This window comes from Otolemur garnettii, unplaced genomic scaffold, assembly GCF_000181295.1.
Source record: "Otolemur garnettii isolate 467f Iridium unplaced genomic scaffold, OtoGar3 scaffold00007, whole genome shotgun sequence".
NCBI classification, from domain to species: Eukaryota; Metazoa; Chordata; class Mammalia; order Primates; family Galagidae; genus Otolemur; species Otolemur garnettii.
This window is the reverse complement of record NW_003852402.1, coordinates 4821917-4843353: the sequence shown is the minus strand read 5'-3', so window position 1 is coordinate 4843353 and position 21437 is coordinate 4821917. Positions and strand designations below refer to the sequence as shown.

Here is a 21437-nt window from a genome sequence, read left to right as displayed (position 1 = left end):
TGAGAGGGGCCATGAACTACCATTCCCAAGAGGGTACTGGGACCAGTGAGATGGTCTTACCCGCTTTGCTTATGTGGGAAGATCTTGGTCTCTGTGCTACATTGGGTCTGTTCAGGCATCTACTCCGTTTTGTGGAGTGGACATGTCAGAAGCACATCCCAGTGGAATTGCTCTGTGGGAAGCCTGTCTTTCTGTAGGTGTTTTCACAGTAGAGGCAGCTTTTTTGAGAATCACTTGAGCCCTGGATTCTGAGGTTGCTGTGAGCTAGGACTCCATGGCACTCTACCAGGGGGCAACAAAGTGAGACTCTGTCGCAAAAAAAAAGGAAAAAAGAAAAGAAAAGAAAAAAATATTGTAAAATTAATTATGGTGGTGTCTGCAACTTCGTGAATGTACGCAAAGCCCCTGCATTGCGCACGGTGGTTGGAGTGTGAATTCCATCTCAGGAGGGGTGTTTGTGAGACGCTACAGAGAGTTGGTGCTCTGAGCTTCACAGGGACACCTGTGTGGGATCCCCTTCCCTGCCACTTAGGCTGGGGATGATCGGGGACAGGGGACATCCTATGGCCCCGTTACCATCTTAGGGGCTCTGGGGGCCAGTCTCACCAACATTTACACACTGGACCCTGTCCCTGTAGCATGGCACATAGGTGAACTCCCTCCACGGTGGGGGGAGGGGGGGTTTCCTCCTTGCCCAAGTTCTTAGCTGGGAAGAGACTCAGTTTTACCAGAGGTGCCCCCTGCCCAGGGTTCCCTTGGGGATTCCTAGGCTGTCTAGGAATGAGGTAGGGGGAGAGGCTGAGTGTGCCTGTGCCCTCCCCCCTGCACCCTGTCCATAGACTGTGAAGCTCATCCCCTCATCCCACCCCTGCCCCTGGCTCTCTGGGCTACTGTGGTCTTGTGCAGTGTCCCTCCCTGTGTGCGCGCTCTGGTCATTGTTCCCATCCGTGTGGGCAAGCAGAGTGAGGCTGTAACCCCCTTCCTGCAGGTGCTCCTGGACTGGGTCAACGATGTGCTGGTGGAGGAGAGGATCATTGTGAAGCAGCTGGAGGAGGACCTGTACGACGGCCAGGTGCTGCAGAAGCTCCTTGGTGAGTCCCCACGCTGGCTCCGTCCACCCCCACCCCTGCAGAGGGCCCTGGGCTGGACGGCCACACACCTCCCAAGTGGTGTCTCCTGGGCCCTGGCTGTGGCTTCATCATGTATCCTGCGGGTGATGCCTACCTGGGGCTGCAGTAGGCCACATGTAGTTGTCAGAGCCACTGGCGGGTCCTGTTCCATTGTGTGCTCATGACCCAGGGGAGCACGGACATGGGGTGGGCTCAGGGAGCTGTCTCCCACTGGCCCTGCCCCTCATCCCACCTTGAGAGAGGGGAGGCGGCAGGAGGGGAGCGGGTCTCCAGCAGATACTTCGAGAGTGAACATGTCACATTATCCCTCACTGGGGGCAGGCATTTCATTGTCTGCGTTACTGGGTAAGGTCAGGTTAGTGATCTTCCCAGGACTGGTTGATGCAGAGCTTGATGGGTAGATGAGCTGGGTGTACTGATCACACGTTCAGAGAGTCCTAGAGCTGGGCACCAAGGGCACAGTGACCTGGGAAACACATGATCACCGTCTTCATGAACTTCAGTCCATCTGGGAAGATGAAGAGTTACCGTTCCATTCAGTTGTGTGTCCTGAGAAAGGTCTCATTGATCTCTTGTCCTCTTACACGATGCGGGCAATCATTTTCAATGGTTTCTTTTTTTTTTTGAGACAAAGTCTCACTATGTCACCCTGGGTAGAGTGCCATGGCATCACAGCTCATAGCAACCTCAAACTCTTTGGGCTTAAGCGATTCTCTTGCCTCAGCCTCCCAAGTAGCTGGGACTACAGGTGCCCACTGCAACACTGCTTTTGTTGTTGTTGTTGTTGTCATTGTTGTTTAGCAGGCTCAGGCTGGGTTTGAACCCACCGGCCCTGGTGCATGTGGCCCGTGCCCTAATCACTGAGTTACAGGCGCTGAACCTTTCAATGGATTCTGAATTGTCTTTCTTGTGTTTCTCTATAAAAATATGCAGGCACACACACTCACTCCTCTTTCTTACGTGAAAGGTGCATGCTCTCGGTCCTCTTCAGTACACCTTGCTCTCTTCACTTGGTGATGTGATCTGGGAATCATTCCGTATGGAGATCAGCTTTGTTTTCCTTACAGCTGCTCGGGTTTCTGCTTATTCCTCAGCTTATTCACGCGGTCCCCTCCGGCAGGTGTTTATGTCATTTGCAGTGTTTTTCTACTACAGTAATGTTGCAGTGAATAACCTTGTACAGATGGGAAAGAAACTAGCCTTATGGATCTCAAGTCTAACGAGTCTTCCTTGAGCTCTGTCCACCTGTAGAGGAAGGAATCTCAGCTTCATTCACCTTTGACCTCTGGCCTCTGGCCTGTCCAGTGTGTTGCTCCTCCATCTTTTGTAGCCATTTCCTCATTTCCTCTTTACCTAGACTGGTCACATCATTGTGCAAACATGCTGGGATTAATAAACAGAGCCCCTCTCCTGCCACACTCCTGTTGCTTGGTATGGCTGAAATGTGTTGACCATTAGACCCCCTGGGGTCACTGGTGGCCCAGAGAGAGCAGTTTTGGTGCAGCGGTGGGGGGGCGACATCCTAATCCGAGGGGTCCAGAGAGTGAGCTGCGCCTTTCAGCCACATGCTTTGTACGTAGAGAAGGAGGCAGAGGAGAGCGGACCTGTGCTTCTCACTTAGCACTGTGCCTAGTGCCCTCTGTGGTCAGGTAGTGGGAGTTAAAAAAAAACAAAAAACAGAAAGAAAAATAAATGCAAAGTAGGATCAGGGCTGTTGAGTGTCCAGCTCTGTCTGGCTCCTTCCCAGGTCCCCCCGCTGCCCCTCTGGGTGACTGGCACCTGATAAATATTTGTTGATTAAGTCAATGGAAAAAGCCCTGTGGTTTCATTACCCATGAAGAGCGTGGGCTTCTTGTGCAGGAGATGAAAGGGGCGTGGGTGGGTGAGTGTTTGGAGTGTCTTGGGGTTCAGTGCTCCAGGAAGGGTTAGCTGTTTACTGAACAGTCTTCTTTTCTCATAAAGCTCTGATGCATTTTCACAGTCCCCAAATGCCCTGCAATGGTGACCTCAAGGACTCAGTGCCCCCTTGTACAGGGGATGACGTACCTCTTAAAGGGAGATGCCATCCGTCCCACCCCGGCATCGGGTGGGGTCAGCAGATGTGCTGTCTGGGGTTTCCTTTTCCGCTCAATCTCCCACCCTTTGACAAGCCTCATCCTGGTGGAGGTGTCTCCCCAACACACCAGCCTGGAGGGTCTCTCCTTTGGGGCAGGACCAGTGAGTGGGGTGGGGTCACGTTTCTCCCATAGTTGTGACCCAGGGGGTGAGCGAACTGGGCAGAAGCCACGAGGGAGGCTGCGGTGAGGATGAGAGTGTGGGGTGCTGTCGGGAGGGAGACACTGAGAGGAGGCCCCTGGGGGCTGGGGAGGGAGAGGAGCTGTGAAAACACAGGAGCACAGGGTCTGCAGCCGCGTGGATCGTGCCGTGTCCTCTCTCTCTCTGTACAGGGTCTGCAGGCCCAGTAGACACAGCTCTTACAGATCATGGCTGGGAAGCCTGCTGGGGTTGGGGGCACAGCCTGTAACTTGCTCTGAGAACCACGTATTGTGTTGTCCTTATTCAGTGGCTCTCAGAAATGCATTCGGAGGGAAACATGTTTGTGTTGGTTTTGATCATCTGTTCCTTAATTCATTGGCTTGATGAATGAATATTTGTTGGCTTAGTATGTGGCATTTGGGCTCTGGGCTCTGGGGACGGGATGGGGAATGAGAGGGTGGAAGGCCCCCTGCCTGCTGCCCCCAGCACACATTCCAGCAGAGAAAGGAAAGACAGTAGAGAAATGATGGGGTGGGGTGGTTCAGCCTGAAAGATAAATACTGAGCAGATGCTTTAAGAGAGTGAGAGGTGCTGAGAAGAAAATGATAGAGAGTTACGGGTGGAGGGCGGTGAGTGGAGGGCAGAGCAGTCGGGGAGCCCCTCGGGACCATCTGAGCACACGTGTGCACAGAGAGCGTGGGCAGGACATTCCGGCCGAGGCTCTGACATGAGGAGGAGACTGTGTTGGAGGAGCAAAGAGAGGAGGCTGGGTAGGGGTGGGGGAGGCAGCCACGGGATGAGGCTGGGTGGGGGTGGGGGAGGCAGCCACGGGATGAGGCTGGGTGGGGGTAGGGGAGGCAGTCACAGGATTAGGCTGGGGTAACGGGGCGAGAGGGTGGCCAGCCTGCTAGACAAAGGCTTTTATTTCAAGTGACAGGAAGCCACTGGAGGTTTTGAGCAGGGCTGTGACACAATCTGAGTTAGAGTTTTCAGAGGTCACTGGGGCTCCTGGGTACAGAATGGATGAAGAGGAGGGCCGGGGGTTGGAGCCGAGCTGAGGTTGATCAGGATGCTATTGCCGTGGCCCAGTGCAGAGTGGGAGGGCAGACCCAGTCAAAACTGCCGGAGGGACCCAGGCTGCTGGCCAGGGCTGTGGCCTGAGCAACTGGTGAATGCAAAAGCCCTTGGGAGTAGGGTGTAGGTGGTGACAGAGGAGCTCGGTGTCACGTGTAAGGTGGAGATGCCTGTCCTTGTGGAGTTGCTGCTGGCCTGGAGCACAGGCTGCAGCATGAATGTGGAGCCCAGCTACTGAGATGATGTTTGGCACCGTGGGACTAGATGCCTTTACCTGCTCCAAATTTGTTATTAGGTGGAATGCCAAATGGCCGAGAATTAAAATTCATACTTGGCTAAGGTGAAAATCCCTGTCTTAGAATGAGCTCCCATGACACAAGAATAAATTTGAACTGTTAAGATTGTTTCATAATTGTCACAGTTTTATTATTAAAGAGCTAGTGGTCCGGGTTTTGGGGTTTTACATTGCAGGTCAGTACAGTCATTCCCAGGACTGTTAGGTGTCGGGTGCTCTCGACGTGGTCAGCCAGACACATGATGAGGGACTCTCACTTTCAGCCAAGAAGGCTGGGGAGCACAGCGCTCCTTGGCTGGAGCTCTCTGGAAGGATGCTGTTGGTGGTGAAGCTTCACCTGGCCTGTTGGTTTTTCTCCCTTGTCAAGAGCGATCAGTTAGAAACTTACCTTCTCTTGGATGCTTGTCCCTGAAGATTGAGCTTTGGTGATGATGCCCCTGTACTGAAGCCGTCCCTCAAACTGGTGCTCTAGTTGGAGCAAGTATTTTCTAATACTTTCAGAAACAAACTTGAGTGTTCTGTGTTCACTTACATTTACTTCTGATTCTTTTCTGTGTACCTATGGTTTCTTCCACCCACTCACTTGAAACTGCGTCCTTGAGCCTTCTGTTTAGCAGTGTGGCTCTGGAACTGGTCCTTGGGATCACAGGACAGGCTCTAAATTTGCATCTGCATCTCAGCCATGGTTGTCCTTAAACAAGGGCTTTCCATGGAGTAGAATGACGGGGGCACCATGAGAGCAGGAATCCTCCCCCTCTCGAGGCACATCATTTTGGTCCCCTCTTCAGTTAGCCCAGCAAATGCAGCCCTTACCCTGAAGTCGCTGTGATTGTTAGTGGGTCCTGCTACATCAGTTTTGTTATCTGTAAAGTGCAACATGAGGCTTACTTTGGCTCAGGCAGCCTTTTTATCGTGGAGTAGCTGCTGTTCTGTCTCATTTGAATATCTCACATAAGTACTTGAGAAAACAGTTCTGAAATCTCTTGTATGTCAAATGGTTTGACATAACACTTTGAAAAAAAGAAAAATGGAAGAGAATATGCAGATATTAGCAGAACATCAAAATGTCTTGCCCGGTTGTGGGGATGATGTTGTTAAACCGACACCGTGTTGTGCTGATCTATGTGATCCCGTGGCCCTGGAGCCCAAGATGCCGGGATGACACTGATGTAGGCATTCAGCTCTTTGGCCTTCCAGAGGCATCTGTGCCTCTCAAGCAGAGAAGAGGTCCGAGCACTGGGCCCTGGGCTGTCAGCGGTCAGCAGTCGGGAAGATGGAGTCTGAGGGGGTCAGCCACAGGAAGGGCATGTCAGAGGAGTGCTGCCTTTGGGAGAGGTGGGGGAGGGTGTTTCTAGGAGGAGTGAGCGGGATGTGGACCGAGAATAGTCCTCTGGATTTGGCCATGTGGAGGTTGCCCAGGGTGGGTCACCCGTCATCCCTCTCCTTGGGAGGAAGCAGCCGCCAGGTTTCGGTGTTTGCAGCATCATGGGGGTGGCTGCTGCCTGCTGCTAATTCATGGGCAGCCCCTCTCCTTGCAGAGGTCAGACTCTTCCTTATCCATATTCACAGCCCTGTATTGGGCCATCATCCATGATCACCTGCCACCCTTGCAGCCTGCCCTGCCTTTGTTTCTTTCTGATGAAGGAGATAGAGGTCTTGACCATGACAAAAGCAGGCCCTGTGGTCCCCATCAGTGAGCAAAGTGACGTCTGGGGATGTGGGCAGCCAACTGCCTTATCCTCAGCCACATGGGAGAGTCACCCCTGACCAGCATCAGGCCACAAGCCACTACGATCCGTCTCTGCTATGGGCTGAATTACAACCCCCCAGATTCCTGTGTTGAATTCCTAACCTCTGTGCCTGGGAATGTGACTGTGATGTTGAACCCCCAATTTAGGCATGTGCAGCTAAAGCTAAACATTGCAACCTCGGTGGTTAGAGACAGAGAAAGGTTTATTCAGTCCGTCCTAAGTGAGCAGACGGAAGAGCAAAGTCTCTCAGATCCACCTTCACAAAGGGACGACATGGGGAGCGTCTGTGGGGCGGAGGGCATCAGGGAGGGGGGTCTCACTCGGAGCCAAAGAGGAAAGTCTGTGTTGTTTTTAGCCCCAGAAAACACCTTGCATGACCAGACTTCTGGGGTCAGCCGCTCCACGCAGCTTCTTTAAGGGGTATTTATTCCTTCTGCAGGAGAAACTCATAGGTTCTCCTTGAGACCCTGGACTTGTCTGCTCTTGCTCGACAAAGGGACAGGCACCAGCAGTTAGTGATTGCCATGAGAACAGCGGTGCTGGGTGGGAAGCCAGCGGTTAACACCCACAAGCAACAGGGGCCTCATTTTACGGTATTTCAGTCATTAAAAGGAATGACTCAGATCTCAAGGGGCCTGGGAACAACTATATTTGGGGACAAGACCTCAAAGAGGTAATTGAGTCAAAACGAGGTGATATGGGTGGGCCCTCGTCCAGCAGGATTGGGGTCATCATAAGAAGAAGTCAGGGTTAAGACACACACACACACACACACACACACAATGGCCATGTGAGCACACCAGGAGATGACAACGTCCATAGCCCAGGAGAGGCGTCTTGGACTTCTAGACTCTGGGATTGCGACAACATACATTTCTGTCCTCGCTCAGCCTGGTGCCTCATCACAGCAGCCCTGGTGAACTGAAATAATTTCTTTCCGTTCCCTGTGGACTTCTCCTCCACCCCGGGTGACATGGCTGTGCTCAGTCCGCAGGGCTGGCCGTGGCGGGGGCTGCAGGGGAGTGCTGGGCTCCCCGGGAGTGCTGGGCTCCCCATCTGTCCTCAGGGCCAGGCATTCAACCACCTGGCTCTCTGTGGCTGTGTCTCGCTCCTTCCTTCTCCAGGGGCCCCTGTGTGCCCTGTGTTTGTCTGTTGAACGCCACTGGGACTTGCTTGCTGTGTGTGTTCAGGGCATCCGCACAGGCTGACAGCTGTGGGTTACTCACCTAGGAGCTGTTAGATGCAGATGGAGGGACATCAACATGCATGAACAGGAGCCGTTTCCGTTCCCTGGCAGGATGTGTCGGGCTACTTTGTTCCTCCTCTCGCACTCACTGCCACCCAGGCTGACATTATTTATGTCTGTCTCTGCACTAAAGGACCTCTCTCATCCATGCCATATCCAGCACCCAGGGCAGGGTCTGTCCTGTAGTAGGTGCTCAGTAACTATTTTGTGAGTAACTTGAGTGAATGAGTGAATGAATGAAGGGATTTCCCCAGCCCACCAGGCGTTCCTGTATAATTACATTGTCCCGAAGGTGCTACCCAGGCTGTCCATTCTTCTCACGGGGTTGGGGTCATAGCAGAGATGACGTGGAAGCTAAAACACTTTCAGCAGAACCTTGTGTGCTGAGATCCCTTGCAAAATGGAAATCCGGTTTGTGACCAGCCTGGACCTGGTCGCTCTACTGATCTCCCCTATGAGCCCCTGCCACCGACAGCAGCACTGTCCTACAGACTCTGTACCCAGTGCTTCGTAATCACCCTACAGGCGTCCCCTTGGGGTGTTCCGCAACATGGCTTTTGTTGTTTTGCAGAGCCAGGGACACAGGGGAGTCTTAGAATAAGAGGGTAGGACAGCCATAAAAACAAACAAAAATAACAAAAGAGGAACTAACACCTTTTCTAACAACTTGGATAGACCTGGAGCCAGTGCTGCAGAGTTTCACAAGAATGGAAAAACCAGCACCTGCACATGCTCCTCGCTGTTAGGGGAGCGAATTGGTCAGTTCCTACCTGCACATTCGGTGGTAAAGCCGGAGGGAAGGTGGCGGGGGGTGGGGGGGGTGGGAATCGCATCTGATGTCCACAGTGCACACTGTCCAGGTGAGGGGCACAGCTGGTTGACTCAAACTGCACAAAAGCAGTTCCTGTAACCAAAACATTTGCACCCCAGTAATATTCAGAAATTAAAAAAAAATAAATGCAAAGGTGACATCACAAGCCATGAGACCTGCCCCCAAATATCCTTCAGGTGTAGGGAAAGGAGGTTTCCATACGGCACATGTGAAAACAGTAGTGTGAGAATTTGAAATTATTTTACGATCTGCATCCCACCAAGCCCAAAAGTTGCATGAATATTTTGCCATATTGGCCTCAGATCCTTCTTTTTAGTAAATAAAACATGACACACAACAGAAGCTCCCCTGTCCCTGCCCCCATCTCCCCCCCCCCGTCCCTGCCCCCGTCTCTGCCCCTGTCTCCGGCCCTGTACCACATGCCCCGTCTCTTCCCAGGAGCAGCCTGCGTCCTTAAGTTGGTGTGTACAGTTTCTGCACCTGTTTTTATATTCTCAAAAGTCATTATGTATTTGAAAACTGTGTAGTTAATGTTTGAAGTTTTTTGCATGATGCGTAAGGTCCTTTTAACTATAATTTTATGGTAGAGTGTGACTTTTTTACTTTAAAGTGAAGAGATGTTTCTGGTTCAAAAAAAAAAAAATGAATAAAAGAGTAGGAGGGAAAGCCGGGGGTCCTTCCTGTCTTACTGTCCGTTTGTAGGTATGGGGGTAAGGCCTGGTGGCTGCGGGGTGCCTGCTAGCCTCTTAACAAGGCAGCTCTCTCCAACAAAGGGGGTGGAAGGACCGCAGCCCTGCTGGGTCTCCGTCTTAGTAATTGAATCCTGAGTACATGTGACAGTTCCCACCTGGGCTCCCGGAGATTGCTCCCTGCTCGCTCTGGGTAATAGGGTAGTTGCAGGTTCTGTGAGTGTCTAATCAGACTTCTTATGGTGGTGTCAGAATGTTGGAGAAACAAGACGGGAGCCTCAGGTGTGTAGGGAGGCCGATGCAACTTTTAAGACCATTTTTTATTATCTTTGTCAAAGTCCTCCCCCTTCCGGGACCGTCAGGGATGCCCCCTCCCAACCCACACTCCTGCTCCTCCCAGTGGCCTCCCTGCCTCCCAGCAGCATCTTCAATTATTTTTTCCCATTTTCTGTGCGTAGAATGTCCCCAGTGCAAAATCCTGTTTTATCCTTCACTCTTGTCTCTTTTTCATTCTGGGGTAATTCTCTAAGAATTATGAACATCCTGGAAGTTCAGAGTTCCTTGGCTCAACCTGGAGAAAGGGCCCCATTATCATGTAGAACCCTGCCCCACCTTGGGGACCTCATCCCTGCCAGGTCACAGGGGCTCCACCCCCCCCACCCCCCATGGGTTCTGACCCTCTGCTCTTGTCCCTCTCACACAGAAAAACTGGCAGGCTGCAAGCTGAACGTGGCTGAGGTGACACAATCTGAAATAGGCCAGAAGCAGAAGCTGCAGACGGTTCTGGAAGCCGTGCATGACCTGCTGCGGCCCCACGGCTGGGTGCTGCGCTGGAATGTGGACTGTGAGTTCCCCGGCATAGGGAGAGGGAGGGTGTGGAGGGACCCCATCCTCTGGACATTCATCATCGACATTTGTCATCAGCATTCGTCATTGACATCCGTCCTCAAATCTGGCCTTGCATTCTAGAAGCTGATTCACCCCCCTGCTCCGTGAGAGGCAGCCTTGCAGAGCAGAAGGGCAGGGTGGGAGAAAGGTTAGGGAACCCGGAGAAAAGGGACTAAGTCACACTGTGACTCTGCTCTTTTCATGCTTTGGCGTAGAGAGGAGTGTTCCTAGCTGGGTGGGTTGGGGGTCTTGAGAAGCAGAAGCAGCCCTGTGGGGTTCTTACTGGTACTCAACCCTAAAGACCAATGGCAGCAACGCCAGACGAGCTATTTTCTGGTGACCCTCTGGAATGAGTCACAGAGCTGGCTGGCATTAGCAGAGTGTGTGATGTCGCAGTATCTCTAGCCAAGACACGAATCCAGAAGGTGAAAAACTAAACTAGGAGGAGCTCTGAAGACCTCTGTCCCGGCTGCCCTTTCTCCACCGCCCCTTGAAGTGAAGGGGGCAGTCAGAGTGTGGCTTCCCGGCTCTCCTTACTGGATCAGGGGCCTCTGTGGCTTGGGTAGCCAAGCCCTTGGCCGTGGGGCTTTGGGGATGAGACCTTGCACCTAGGTTCTTGACACTGAAGCCTTGGACAGATCTGACTTGCCTTGTGGGCTGCTGGGGCTGTGGATGCAAAGTCCCTGCCGTGTAAACTGCACAGCCCCACCACGCGCAAGTGACCAAACCTGGGTCCACACGCTGAGGGAGAGAGGGCCTGACTCGGGCAGGGCAGGAGTTAACATCTGACATCCCCAAAGCATCGTTCGCCCTTGACAGCCTCGCCTTGTCGTGGCTGATTGCACAGAGGGGGGACTTTCTTAGTGCCAAAGATAGTAACATACATCCTTGTGATGGGTAAGTGGCCGTGACCTGTTTTTCATGATCTTTTCCCTTCTCGATGCTAATTTTGCTGCCCTGTGTATTCCTTCTTCTCCCATCCAAATTACTGCTCTTAAAAACATTATGCTTTTAAAAGTACTCACACAAGTCACCCTAGGCCACCAGGAAAGAAAAAATAGAAACCAGAAATGAATTCACCCCAGACGCTCATCGGCTCTTAATTTCTCTATAGTTGCTCCGTCCTTGCCTCCCTGAGGTCTCCCTTAGACACTGCGTCTTTGCTGCCTTTTGGCCGTGTGAAATGTGCTCGGGTGCCTATGTGACCTCACTTCTTCCTTCCCCGCCCTCAGCAATCCACGGGAAGAACCTGGTGGCCATCCTGCACCTGCTGGTCTCTCTGGCCATGCACTTCCGGGCCCCGATCCGCCTTCCCGAGCATGTGTCCGTGCAGGTGGTGGTCGTGCGGGTGAGTAGGGCCGGGCCGTCCCCGTGCCTGGGACTCTGCTTTCCTCCTGCAGTCTTCCTGCTCTTTCTGCTCTTTCTCTCCCATCCCCACCCCCCGAAAGCTCCCTTTATTTTTTCTCCCTTGACAAAATTTATGCCTCACCCTGGTTTTGAGATGAGTGATTGGAGCAGGAACAATGGCGTTGATTTGATGAGAGGCAGATCCAGAGGCTTGATGGTGTTGAGGTTTAATTTTCAACATTTTTGAAAAGAACATTCGTTTCTCTCTAAAGCCAACTGGTTGGAGTCCAGTCCTGTTGAATGTGCTTATTACTGATTGGAGGAGGTGACACCCGTGCTGTGAGGCAGATACCCGCACCGCAGCTTCTCTGCCACACATCCGTCATTCCCCGTCATCTCTTTTTTTAGGTTCATTTTTCTTGATTCCCTTGCAGAAATGGGACCAGGACCCAGAGTCCTCCCAGTAGAAGTGGACATGGGGTTGCCATTTCCCGTCCTTTGTGGGCAGGCTCTGCTGGGTTTTGTGTGTGCCGTTTTGTTCAGTAAATCTGTACTGGGCGCCAGGCTTGCTGCACAGGCTCCTGGGGCGCTAGATGAGGAGGACGTGCTCAGGGCCTGCAGGAGCAGCTGCTTCTGCCCGAGAGTCGAGGTTCCACTCGAAACCTAAAGTCTTAAGTGTTTGTGTTGCTGGAGACACCCGGTTCCACTCCCTTCTCTGCTTTTTAAACTGATCAGTCCTGTGGTCTCTGTGGTCTGTGAGGACCTAGCTGAGCCTGTGTTTTTTGAAGCTGTTCTGATCGCTCCACTACCCTGGGAGCTCGGTCTTGGCAGGAATGCCCCCATCTGGCAATAGGCGAGGGCCACCTGCCATTTCTCCTAGTTTCTTTATTAAGGAGGACATTTGTGGTTGGTCATGGGGACTCAGGACCTGGGGGTCATTCCTGTGGCTCCCTGTCTTGGGTGCCTGCTTGCAGGCAGCTGGCCTGGAAAGACTTCCCAAGGACACACGGGAATGTGGTTCCCAAACCTTCCTACGTCAGCCTTGGGGCCCCGTGAGTGCCGTGTGGGCTCCGTGTCCAGGGTATTTCCTTTCAGGCTCACACTTGAGTCCAAGACAATCTTTTGGGTTTGCAGAGAGTTTGACCGGCCCCCAGGCAAGCGCTTGCAGCTGCATCTGCCTTAACTAGGGCTAGAGAAGGAATCTCTGGGCCGTGTCCAGCGTGGAATATAATGGGGAGAGATGGCCCTGGGAGCTGGCAGGCACCATTCTTCAGACCTGAGGGCTGTTCTCTGTCTTTCCCTGCTGTCCCCTGGCCTGTCCCTTCATCTCTGGGCTTATTGGGGTGACTGGTTATCTAATCCAATGGGGTGATGCAAGGGCTGTGGCATTTTGTGGGTGGAAAGAATGAAGGGAAGGGCCTCATTTATTCCCAAGCAGTTGTGGCCTTGGGCAGGCCACTTGATTTCACCAAGCTGCAGTGATTTCCCCTGTAAAGTTGAGATTATATTAATAGGAGGATAACAGGAGGATTGCTTGAGGTCAGGAGTTCAAGACCAACCTGAGCAACAGGGAGACATCTCTCTTCAAAAAAATTTAAAAACTAGCCAGGTGCACTGTTATGTACCTATAGTCTCAGCTATTCAGGAGGCTGAGGCAGGAGGAATGCTTGAGCCCAGGAGTTCAGGGCTGCAGTGAGCTATGATCGTGCCACTACACTCCAGCCTGAGTGACAGTAAGACCCTGTCTCAAAAAATGAAAAAGTACCAAAGAACCCAAACGTGTATTCCTTCACAATTACAGAGGACAGAGGTCTGAAATCAACATGTCTATAGGGCTGTGCCTTCTCGGAAGGCTCTAGAGGAGTGTCCTTCTTGCCCCTCTCAGCTCCGGGGGTGCCCATCTGTCCTTTGGTGTGGCTGCGTGACCCTGATCGCTGCCTCCACCAGCACGTGGCCTCTGCGATTCTGTATCCAGCTTCTCTTCCAATAAGAACAGGGGTCATTCTGGATCTGAGCTTCACTGTGATTCAGATGGCCTCATCTTAACTAATGTCTGCAAAGACCGTCTTCAGATGAGATCCCATGCTAAGATTCTGGGCGATTGTGACCATCGGGGACCCTGTTCAGTGCTGTCATCTGCATTGTTTCATCAGCCACCTCCCTGTTGTAATTCAAGCTCCTCCCGATCGTCCACCTCTCCTCTTCCAGCTGCGGAACTTAGAGTGTCCTTCTGGAAATCCTGAGCTGGGTGCTTCTCCTGAGACCCCCACAGATACCAGCTCTCAGGGGGATGTGGGGAGTAGTTGGTGGGGGCAGGGAGCTCACAGCCACTGAAAGGACACCTGGGGTCACCTGCATCGCAGCCACCCCAGGAGGGACTGGGCTGTCCTGTCCTGTGCTCTTCTCTGACATGGTCTCCCGGCCTGTGACCGTCTGCCTGTGGCATCAACCCCCCCTGTCAGTATGTCTTTCCTCTTCCTCTCTCTGTCTGCCTGCCTAACTTTTTGTATGTTTTTGTTTACTCTGGGGTTTTCAGAAGCGAGAAGGCCTGCTGCATTCCAGCCACATCTCAGAGGAGCTGACCACAACCACGGAGTAAGTAGACTCCGCCCTGCCCTTCCAGCCCTGCAGCCACCTCAGCCAGGGATGCCAGCATGTGGGGGCTGCTTCCCACAAACGCCTCTTAATCTTAGGTTGAGATTTTCATGCAGGACCCCACCCTGGCTTTCCTTTCTCCATGGGCTTCTTTCAAGGTTTTTAACGTTAGAACTGAATCACCTTCCTTATTTTTTTCATTGCATATTTTAGAAGATGAGCTTTAAGAATCTTGCAGGAGAGGTGGGCAGAGAGAATACAAGAGCGTTTAGGGGACTTAGAGAGACCTGTCACCCTGGTTCATTTGTCCCTAGGGCAGGGCTGCGGGGGAGGCGAGTAACCTGGCTAAACTAGAACTTTGCTTTGACGAGCATGACTGAACCGCCTCTTACCTACTAGAGAAGGCCAGAGGGCACGTTAGGAAGTCTGAAAAGCTTCAGATCCGTTGAAAATGGTCAATTGAATAGTCCATGCTGCATGTCGATTTTAGGAGCCCTTATTAAGGATTTTCAAAATTCACTGCATTTGTGCGTCAACTAAACGTGTTTTAAATGAAACAGAACATTCAAAAATTGATTGTCTCAGCTATCTGACCAGTGCAGTTCACAGAGTGATTAGTTACTGTGCTGTGAATTAAAAAACTGGAGCTGACACAGGAACCCCCTCCTGGTGTGCAAGCTGTGAAAACTGTGGACATGCTGGTATGTGGTCTGATGCATGTGGGCTGCTGTGTATGGGTTGATGCGTGTGGGCTGCTGTGTGTGGGCTGATGCGTGTGGGCTGCTGTGTGGGGTCTGCTGTGTGTGGGCTGATGCATGTTCACAGGTGTTCTGAGGGGCTACCCAGTCTGCCTGGAGCCTGTGGCAGGTGGTGGGAAGAGCTGGGACCAGGCGGGATGAGGGAAGCAGCTGTGTGGGGCACAGTGGGCCCTTGGCAACTGCTTGGCCTGTTCAGCAGTAGGAGGAGGACAGCTGGAGAGGAACTGATGTTGGGCTGGTGTCTTAGTTGTCTGTTGTTGTGTAACAAATCACCCCCAAGGCCACACAGCTTAAAACAACATTCATTTCATTTTCTGCTGTAGTTCTCTGGGTCAGCAGTTGGGCTGGGCTCAGCAGGTGGTTCTTAGGCTGGTCTCACCTGGGGTTACTCATGGGATTGCAGACACCTGCAGGCCTGCCAGGGGTTGAGGAGTCTGAGATGGTGCTGGCCTCCCCCACGAGTCTTTCCTGCTCCTGGAGCTGGGCATCTTTAGGGTGCCCTCAGGATTCTGAGAGAGTTTGGTGTAGCCACAGACCCCTGGAGTCCCACGTTGGATGTCCACACCCATGTTCTCACTATTGGGTGTCAAAGCAAAGTTCAAGTTGTCCTGTGTCGGGGTGGGAGCAGACTCCCACCTCCTGAACGGGCAAGGCCCACCACATTGCAGCAGGGTGGGTGTGTTGCCATGGGGAGAAGCCATGGCTTTCTTTGCAGCCCCACCAGGTGAGGAGGCCAGAGGGGGTGAGCAGGAATTTGGGAGCTCTGTAGTCATCCTGGGTAAAACCCAAATGGTCCAGAGATGATCAGAGAAATAGCGAGTGGGTGGGAGAATGTCCTTAATGATTCACCAGCAGGGACCAGCACACAGAGGGGCAGTGAGGGGCCCTGAGAGGTGTGTCAGGCGCAGGTCCCCTCCTCTAAGGCTGTCCATCATGCTAATGAGAAAGGACACATCCATGCAAATGTAAAATCCAGCACAGGGGCAGGTGGACCTGCCACAGGGCCCTCAGGGAATTTTCAGGAGGGGGAAGCCCCACGGTCAGGACTGGGGCGGTTGCAGTGAATACGAGACGGCCCTGTGTGGCAAAGGTGAGAGTTGGGATTGTCTACCTCTGAGTCAGTGTCACTGGGCTGGTCGGGGCTGGGGTCAGGAGAAGAACCTGGCAGTGACCTCCAGGCTGACGCCCAGGTCAGTCCTCTTGGCTCATCCCACCATCCTGGTCTCCCACGTTTGTCCCTTCCTCTCCTTGTGGCCGCAGAGTGTCTGCTGGAGCCTCTAAATCATCGGATGTCTGCTGAAAACCAGGTAGTGGCCTGAAGATCCGCATTCAGTTTCTTAAGGCATCATCACCACCTGTCATCTACTACCAGCATTCCTAGTTCTCTTTCTAGAGCCGCGTTCTCAGCCTATGGGTCATGACCCATAGGAACTATATTAAAGGGTCACAGCATTAGGAAGGTTGAGAACCACTGTTCTAGAGGGAGCTGTGAGGCCACCTCCTCCAGGAAGCCCTCCAGTCTGCCAGGCTTCCTGTTGGTTCCTGTAGTGTTTTAGCACACGGGGTCCACACTGGAATAGAGGCTTTGGGGTCTCTCTGTCTGACCACAGATGTCCTAAGAGTGGGAGCTATGGGTATTAATTTCTGTAGCTCCATGGCCTGCACATAGTAGGTGCTACTTAAATAAGATGGAACCAAAGAACTTGAGCCTAGAGAGATTTGGAGATGAAACAAAGCCCCCCTGGCCTCTCAGGCAGTGCGTGGAGGGACTGTGCACTCAGGCACTGGGATCTTGAAGGACAGATTAGTTGCTGTGTCCCTTGTGCTTTCAGCTGCATGTGCTGGACCTGGGGGCCTGGCCTTGTGGTTCCTTTAGGATCCTTTAGTTAGAGGCCCTGAGAGCCTCTTGTTTACGTGCTGGAACATGGCACTCGGGTCACCTGCAGCATCCTGTTGTGAGGTTTGGTGTTCGGGCTACAGGACGGCCTGTTGTCTGATGGAGTCTTCTCTCTGTTAACCGCTCTCAGATTGTAAGTGCCTCCCATTTAAAGGGCATTAAAGGGGTGGTTAGTGTGCAAACAGAGATGGCGGTTTGCCGTTGATCTTATGCAAACGTTGGTAATCCACACAAGCACCTCTCGTTTGTAATTAGAGCAGGACAGAAAATGGCAGAGTATGACTAGCATTGTTACCAGCAGGCCTTGCTGAGTTCCCGGCTGACTCTGTGTGTTCTCCTTTGCAGGATGATGATGGGACGGTTTGGTGAGTAACCCAGGGTTTGGGTGGGGCATCTCAGGCACATTGGGGCTGCCCCGGGTAGCTCCCTGCAGTCACATTTGCACAGGAATGAGACCTGGGTGGGTCTTACTGTCCCCAGCAGTTCTGGAATCCTAGAGAAAGCTCCTTCTCAGAGCTGCAGGGGCCTGGGTAGTTCCAGGAGGAGTGAGGGGGAGGCTGGGTGGGCAGTAGAGGAGCAGGAGTTGCCTGGAATGTGCCACCTACTTGTGCCATTGGGACAGGAGGGAGAAGAGCTTGGCCTGAACATGGGGCATGAGCAGCCGGGAGACTGCCTTTGTGTGTCTCCTACCTGCCCACCGCCAGTCTAGCAGGCTTCTCAGAGTCAGGCAGCCACGGCTGTGGTGCTGGTGGTTGACCTTCGCCCTGTCCCTTCACCTCTGCTACTCACATGTGAAATGCCACAGTGAAAGGCTCTGCCTTCAGGGCTGCTACAGGGTTGGGTGAGATGGCAAACGTGAGCTCTGCTTAGCCTGGGGCCGGTTGTGGGGTGTTCAGGGCTGCTCCCAAAGAGGGGGCGATTATTCTCTGGGACTCTGTCTTTGTCTCAGCAGTTGGAAGCCCGTAGCTCTCAGCCTGCACCAGGCTCAGTGCTTTGGGAGCATTTCAAAAACAGAAAGCACTCGCCCCCCATACTGTGTTCTCCTGTGAGCAAGGAGGGGGACAGCTGTTAGAAGGAGTAATGGAAACCAGATAGAAGTTTCCTGCCTCCCTCTCAAGCCGCCGGCCCCAGGGTCTTCTTGTGGGGGCAGTGGTGTGTCACCCGCCCTGAGTCCCACCCTGTGAGGATGGGTCAGCTCAGTGTGGGGCTCTGTGACCTCAGGGTTATGAGGGACCCGACTACACACCACAGCTGTTATCTACCAGTGTGGCCCAAGCTCTGTGGGTCTTGAATGGAGAAAATGCAGCCCTTGTGTGTCTGCCTTCCTTAGTAGACCTTAAGCTGTGCTGGGAAAAGCCATAGGCCTTCACTGCATATTTTTTTAAGGAGTAATTCAGCCCTTTTTAATGTCTTTATTATTAAAATACAAATAGAGGGAGAGAAAAGGGAAGCCTCCTGCTCACAGTTGCCCAGGAAGCAATAGTGGCAGGGACTCAGCTTGTGGGGCCAGTGTGGGCACCCCCTTCCCCCAGCATCTATCTAGGTAGGGACTTGGGTTGGGGGCCCCTCCATGCCCTCCTTTCATCCTTTCTGCACAGAGGAGGCTCAGATCCCCTGAGGCATAAAGATGGCAGCAATGTGGGGATCCCAAAGCATTTTCCGTGCTATCTCTGAATTTGTCCCTAGTTGTCACTTCTGGGTTTGGTTCAGGCCTCCTTGGGGTTTAGGGACTCTGAAGAGACTCAGTTCTATTAGCCTGGGGGCATATGAGCCTCAAGAGTGTGCAGTACCCAGCCTGGCGGGGAGTCCCCTATGGACCAGCTCCAGGGACTGGGGGGCCGGGTGGTGCTCCCTTGGGTAAGCCGGAATCACTGTGTGGGGGATGGGCCCAGCTGCCATTTGGGGCGGGGGCAGGGTTCTGTGAAACCAGGAGAGGGCTTTATACTCCGTGCTTATGAAATGCAAACAGGCTATTAGTCAGTGACAGGCAATTAGTTCCGCCCCCGGCCTTGCTGCTTCTGCTGATGCCAGCTCAGAAGTCTCCTGGTTACCCAGCCAGGCACCCTCGGGCACAGCAGGGCTTCTGGCCCACACTGTCACTGGGGAGCCGGTGGGACATCTTATGGCTCTTTGTTTTGTGGCTCCTCCACTTGTCCCTTGTCTCCTCCGGCCTCCTACCCCCACTATCCTGCCAGGGCCTGGCCAAGACACTTCCCCGAGGGGGAGGCTGGTCCCTGGCTCACTCCTCCCAGCTGGTTCCCCTGTTCCATTGTTGGGCTTCCTAAAACTCCCCTTAGTCACATCACTTTCCTGCTCACAGCCCTTGCAGTGACCTTTCAGAACCCTCTGGAGGACACCTCTCCCTGCCTCCTTGCCCTTGTCTCCACCATGTGCAGTCTGAGCCTGGTTGCTCCATTGCTAGTCTGAGAGTGCCCCAGACCACACTCACTTCCAGCACCCTCTGCCTTAAATGCTCTCCCTCTAGATTACTCCATGGCTCACTCCTTGAGCTCTTCAAGCTCTTGGCTCAAACGTCACTTATCCAGGGGGCACTCTGTGACCCTACTGCCCCAAACTAACACCTGTTGGCCTTACTCTGCCCCCTGCCCCCTTGCCTGTTATTTCTGTAATCATTTGACACACTGCAGGGCACTCTGGCTTCCAGGTAGGGCCTGGCTTTCCTCCCCTCCATCAGTGTTTGCACATGAGACCCCATGTGCCTTGCAGATAGAGGTGCCAATGAAATTTTGGGGCCTCCCACGGCCCCTCCCTCTCTCCTTTCAGACAGCTCCTTGACATAGACATGTCCTGTGGACTAGAGCCATCTCTTCCTTGGTGTGAGTCCCCCAAAGCAGCCAGTCCAGAGCTGTGGCCCACCTGCAGTTAATCCCAGGTGCCCTGGGAGCCCTAGAGCACCAGGCAGACCCTCCTTGACCAATGGCTGCTGGGAGCCATGTCCTGGGCCTCAGTTTCACCCGTGAGCGCTGTGAGCCAGGAGGGAGGCCCTGCTGTGCCTACTTCCATGCCGGTGGGAGAAGGGGCTCCTGGTCCCCTGCTGCCTTCTGACAGCGTTACTGTCCGTGGTGGGTGAGGGCGCTTTTCTCTCCCTGGAAACGAGTCTCAGGGGAGCTGGGGAGGTTGCAGCCTGGTCTCCATGGCAACGGGTTTGCTGGTTGCCTCTTCTCTCTGCAGGCGGCCCTGCCCCCTCCCCAGGCTTCACTGGCCCAGAGTCCCTTCCTGAGACCGGGAGGGGAACAAGGAAGGACACACTTTACTCCTCCGTTCCTCACTTCACTGTAATTCCTTGTCTCTCCTGTTCATGGCTCTCCCATCTCTGCCAGTGGAGCTTGTTCTAGAAATTGCAGGTTACTCTCCCCACCCCTGGTTACTGTGCCCTCCGCGACCCCCTCGGTGCAGGAACAGCTGTCATCAGTCCATCAGGGCCAGCAGCTCCTGAGCCCACTCTGGGCTCTTGCACCTGTCTTTGCACTTTCTGTCCCCTCTGCCCCATGTGCCTCCTCCTCTTCTGCACCAGCAAGTACCACCTAAGCTGCAAAGGCAACGGTGGCTGCCCAGGCACACTGGAGAGCCCGTGTCCTCCCTGTGGACGGCTCACTGTGGCCACAGTCTCCGGTACTTCAAGGGAAGCCAGATACCCAGAACTTTTGGACAAACCTTCCAATTTAAAATATGTTGACTCAAACACAAACAGTACATGGACTGATCTGAGCATTCTTGTGGGTTGAACTTGAGCAGACACTGGCATGCTCTGGCTGATTTGGCCTCTCTCTGGGCTTCTCTTTTCCGGCACTTACGGGGTTGTTCCACATGGTCTACCCCCTCCCTGGGCCTCCTCCCCCCGCCCGTGCCCTTCCTGAGAGCAGAGCTGCTCCTTGTTTATCTCTGTGACAGTCCCCAGAGCCTGCAGGTGGGAGGGAGCTCCCTTTGCCACTGCATTGTTAGTTCCTGCACCGTAGTGGGGCAGGGGCTGTCAGGACTCCCACGCTCTGAGAGGAGGTGGGTTTGCCGAGAAGGATTTGCCCAAAGTCAGGAGATTTTAAGTTGAGCAACTGGGATTTGAACCTGGATCTATTTTCCTTCCCAAGTCCATTGTAGGGATGCAGTAAAGTCTTGCCCAGAGCCTGCGGTCAGGACCCCACTACCCCCTTCCTGAACTCCCCATCCTCTCCCAGCTGTGTGGGCGAGTGATGTTGCTCTGGGCCCCCGGGCACAGGTGAGCGCAGCCTCCCTGCATGGCTTGACTCTGCCAGCCCAGCGGTGGCCCAGCTAAATATACCCAGGCTGACGTCAAGCACTCTTCTGCTCCTGGGGTTTTTCTTAAGCTGCATTTGAAGTTTGCGTATTGCTTTGTAAAGATTTAGCTTCTTTTCTGGCCCTTTAGCAGACTGTCTTATTGAGTATAATCTGACTTAGATGACTATAAAAATAATTCACAGCCACTGTGTTAGCAAAGCCGGCATGTGTTAGGAGGGGGCATTCGGGCCAGTGTCCTTATTGGTGATGGAAGCTTCTCTCTCCTGTTCTCAGACATTCACATGTACACATGTGTACACGCATACATGTAGGTACACACACACGTGCACACACGCACATCCCTCCCCTGCTCTCAGACATTCACATGTACACATGTGTACACACATACATGTAGGTACACACAC

At 53.3% G+C, this 21437-nt stretch overlaps 1 protein-coding gene across 1 annotated transcript in view; it reads left to right on the top strand.

Moving 5' to 3' along the window:
* Positions 1-21437, top strand: part of PARVB (parvin beta) — a 96360-nt gene that overhangs the window by 54050 nt on the left and 20873 nt on the right. Inside the window, exons 4-8 of the mRNA XM_003783121.3 lie at positions 989-1091; positions 9977-10117; positions 11394-11509; positions 14045-14103; positions 17104-17123. Of these exons, the coding sequence (XP_003783169.1) occupies positions 989-1091; positions 9977-10117; positions 11394-11509; positions 14045-14103; positions 17104-17123 (439 nt within the window). The remainder of the gene's footprint in view (positions 1-988; positions 1092-9976; positions 10118-11393; positions 11510-14044; positions 14104-17103; positions 17124-21437) is intronic.